The sequence below is a fragment of the Chrysochloris asiatica genome, unplaced genomic scaffold, assembly GCF_000296735.1.
Source record: "Chrysochloris asiatica unplaced genomic scaffold, ChrAsi1.0 scaffold00017, whole genome shotgun sequence".
Taxonomy (NCBI): domain Eukaryota; kingdom Metazoa; phylum Chordata; class Mammalia; order Afrosoricida; family Chrysochloridae; genus Chrysochloris; species Chrysochloris asiatica.
Window position 1 is genome coordinate 12,887,568 of NW_006408535.1, and position 4,560 is coordinate 12,892,127.

The window sequence follows — 4,560 nt, forward strand, 5'->3', positions numbered from 1 at the left end:
TTTTTTTTTTCAGCTGAGGAAGCTTGAGAAATGCTGAAGATGTTCTTATTCTTCCCTTTTGTTTTCTAACTCCAGGTCTTTATACATTTTTATAGCATTTTACTTTGTCTTCTCAAACTGACCTTCCATATGCTTTCTTCATGTATGATTTTCTTGATGTCACCTCACAACTCTTCTGGTCTTTGGTCTTTAAAATTCATTGAATCTGATCTTCCAGTGATCTTTAAATTCAGGTGGAATATGTTCATGGTCATATTTTGGCTCTCGTGGCCTTGTTTTGATTTTCTTAAAATTCATCCTGAACTTGTTTATGAGCAATTAATTGATGGTCTGTTGCACAGTCTGCCCCTGGCCTTGTTTTGGATCTTTTCCACTGTCTCTTTCCACAGACGTAATCAGTGTGATTTCTGTGTATTCCATCTGGTGAAGTCCATATGTATAGTCATCTTTTATGTTGTTTAAATAAGGTATTTGCAGTGAAGAATTCATTGGTCTTGCAAAATTCTATCATGTGATCTCTAGCATAGAGAACTTTTCAACACTCCTTAAATTATTCATTAATTTAAGAAAATACACTAGCATAAAGCTACTGTGAACTCTTTAAATTTTCAACATAAATCTATTTTTAGATCTACTTTTGAAAAATTGGTATACATATTTGGTAGGTAAGCATATTCTTTCAGTCTGTATAGTCAGAGCTTAGTGCACATATGCATTTGAGGACTCTAGGTTGCCACACAAAGTTTGGGAATTGCTATTGTTATCCTAGAGTGTAGTGCTATGCTTTATTTCCTTAAAGATCTTAATAATAATTTCTAGGACTAGGTAAATTCTTGTGTTGATTTTGGATATTCCTGGTACCCATTTTGTCTGGATACCAGACATAGTCTTTTCTGGTGGCAGTCGTATAACTGCTGCATCATAATGATTTGGACCTGTTACAGATACCACCAGCGCCACCAAGACCTGATTTTGATGCTTCAAGGGAGAAATTACAGAAGCTTGGAGAAGGAGAAGGGTCGATGACAAAAGAAGAATTCACTAAAATGAAACAGGAACTGGAGGCGTATGTAATTATTTACTGTTACTTTGGTTACATGAGCTTGTGTAATGCATAGTGTGAATGTGTGTGTGTGTGCTCTCTGATATCCCATCCTTTTAATCATTTCATCATAGTGACCCTTTGGGGAAAAGCAGGTTTAAGTCACACAGCCATTTTAATGAACATGATCAGGGCCTACAGGAAAATTATAGGATCATTGTCTGCATTGTAAAATTCTTTACATTAATATTTAAATACTGTGAGCTGAAATCTAAAAAGCAGAGGATTCAAAAGTTTACAAAAAGTTGTAAAAAGGGAAACTACTTTTAAAAGCAGAATGTAAAGCTTGTTTTTAATTTGTTTGTAAGGCCTTAGTCTTAACCAACCTAATAATCTTTGTTCAATATGTGCATACTAAAACTTAACTTTCTTATAGAAATATTCACTGAGTAATTCTTTGCACATGTTGTGTTCTTTAAGAAAGTGTGTGTGTGCGCACATGTCTGTGTGTGTGTGTAAATTTCCCACTCCTCTTTTCTTTGCCTCTGACTCCCCACTGTAAGGGGAAAAAAAACAAAATGACTACAGAATAGTTAAAAGTGATGTTTTTTATTAAATAATTATTAGTTTTATATATGATAGAAGTGTATTAAGTCCTTAAAAAAATTAGATGGTTTCTATTACATATTTTATGTATTTGCTGAAAATACATAATTTCCGTTTTAATAAATATTTGAAGTAATTTTAGATTTGCTGTGTATTGTTTCTCTGTTTTGAGAATTGTACAAGGAAATAATTTTCCTTGTATTAGCCTCATCTCCTTTTGCTGTTTTTCTGGTCATTTTTCCCCTTCATGCATTTCCTTTTCTCTTCTTCCACTTAGTTTCAGTTTTCAAGTGTATATTTACACTGCTACTAGACTCCTCTTCAGAATGCTAAACTTTTTTGAAAAGATAAATTAGAAAAGTAGATCTTCTTTTCCAAAGGTGACAGATATTTTAAGAATTCTGTCAGTTCACGGTGCCAGCAGTAATCTGAGAGCAGACAGATATATATATATGCTTCTAGCTTATACAACTTACACTGGAAATTAGCAGAGCACATTAATATTGAAGAATCTGTGATTTTCCAGTGGCCCTGATCATGATTCTTTTGTGGTCTGGTTAGGGGTTGGATAACAGAGAACCTTGGGTTTATTCTACTGCTACCTCCATCCTCTGCATCCTTCTTTTTTGTCTTCACTGAGTGACTACCCTCACAGAGATCAAACTTCTCCCAACATTGTTCCTGCTGGTTTTCTGGTATGTAAAACTTATCCTCCTTGCACGTAGTTGAAGCAAGAATACCGGGCCTTTTCCTTGAGTGTTTGTTTGTTTGTTTGTTTGTTTGTTTGTTTGTTTTTTAAACAGATGCATATTACTGTAGTCACTGATGTACTGATATTAAAATATTTTAAACACAGTTCTTCAGTGTAATAGCAAAAGTCAAAATCTCCATGGTGTGTTTCTTTCTTGTGTGTTTGGGTCATTAGATGAAAATAATGATTAATTGTGAAAAATTGACTACTATGGTTTGGACTTTATTTTTTTTTGTGTGTGTTTTTTTTAAAAACTGTAATTATCTAGAAATCTAGTCATCATGATTGTTATCAGATAGATGTGTGCTTTCTTTGAAGCTAAAAACAAGCATCCCTATAGATACCTTTAACATCAACTTGCATAGTGAGAAAGGTTGATAAAACTTTAAAATATTAACATTTAAATGTAGTAAATACAATTAACTAGCATGAAACCTTTCCAGAGCTGGATTTGATATATTTCATTAACAGTTCAACTAAAACCTTTATTTACATCAGTTAGATCTTTGTATCTCTAATTTTGCATTTGGAATAATACAGAGAATATTTACTGAAAACCTTTTTTGCAGATGATTTTCTGGTCGATGCTTTTTTTTACCTTTAATTTTGTATATTGTTTCTAGTGAATATTTGGCAATATTCAAGAAGACAGTTGCAATGCATGAAGTGTTCTTATGTCGTGTGGCAGCACATCCTATTTTGAGAAAAGATTTAAATTTCCATGTCTTCTTGGAATATAATCAAGATGTGAGTATTGAATTGAATTGATTGAAACTAATCAGTGTATATTTTTTATAAAGTTAAGAAAGTCAGGTAAGGGTTTCAGGACTTTCTTAGAATGCTCTATTATTTTGCCAGGCAATTTAAAATGATACTTTTTCATTAGTAATCAAGTGGTTCAGTAGAATGTGAGTAGAATAATTGCAAAAATTATATAGAGTCATGTTACTACATGAGAAATTGATTTTCATTCTGAATAAGAGAACTTATTAAGAAATGCTTTTGTTACTAGGTGTCATCAAGTCATATGGACTCATAGTGACCCCGTGTACAACAGGTAGAAACGCTGCCGGTTCTTCCACCATAGTTACAATTGTTGATATGCTCGAGTCCGTTGTTGCAGCCACTGTGTCTGTCCATATCAGTCAGGGTCTTCCTCTTTTCTCTATCCTTGTCACTGACTTAGCTACTCCACATACTAAAGCAAGTTATAGACTCTTTTCTGATAAGCATATTATGGTCTTTTCTTTTGACCTGATGTGTGATATCCTTGAGGTCCTATCACAACTTGTCTGTAGTCATTACATTACAGAACACATAGTGTTCTGTGTGTCAAATTTGTTCCTGAGAGGGTCTCTAAACTCAGATGGCATATACTCAGGGTCATACTTTGGCTCGCATGGGTTTGTTTTAACTTCAGCTTCAACTTCATCTTCTACTTGCAGATGAGCAGTTGATGTTCTTCTCCATAGTCTGCCTATGCCTGGTTTTGACTGATGATACTGAACTTCTCCGTCATCTCTTCATAGATGTAGTCGATCTAATTCCAATGTGTTGTATCCAGTAAGGTCATGCAGTCTCTGCCATTAATAGTTATAGTAACTGATCTTTCTAGTAGGCATATGGGTATTATCCTATCACTGACAGTGTTTTACTTCAGGATAAATATTGAAATGCTTTTTTTTAACAGTGAATGTAATGGTATTTCTCTTCATTTTCTCATCTGGCATTATAAACTACATGATTGTCTAATTCAAAATGACTAATACCATGCCATTTTAGTGTACTAAAACCTAGAATATCAATCTTTTTTTTTTAATGCTTTATTGTGAGTTATGTGATAGTTTACATGGGAGAACATTAGCTTCACATTGATCCCATCATGTATCGTTTCCTTGCCATGGTTACAGTCCCTTCTTCCATGCATCATCCACCATCCACAGGGTATACCCCGTAGGCCTGTACCCCTTAGAATATCAATCTTGAAGTGTTGCATTTATTTATTTATTTATTTTTCTATTCCTTCAAAGTGCATTCTGATTCCCCTTTTGTTTTTTTTAATTTAAGGTTTTTATTGTGGATTGAGTGAAAGTTTACAGGGCACATCATCAATTTCACATTCAACAATTCATATAACTTGTTTCATTACATTGATTATAAT

General features: G+C 33.6%; 1 protein-coding gene across 1 annotated transcript in view; it reads left to right on the forward strand.

Moving 5' to 3' along the window:
• The window catches only part of SNX6 (sorting nexin 6), a 77,098-nt gene that overhangs the window by 19,984 nt on the left and 52,554 nt on the right, over positions 1-4,560 (forward strand). The window contains exons 5-6 of the mRNA XM_006835356.1: positions 945-1,066; positions 3,023-3,146. Of these exons, the coding sequence (XP_006835419.1) occupies positions 945-1,066; positions 3,023-3,146 (246 nt within the window). The remainder of the gene's footprint in view (positions 1-944; positions 1,067-3,022; positions 3,147-4,560) is intronic.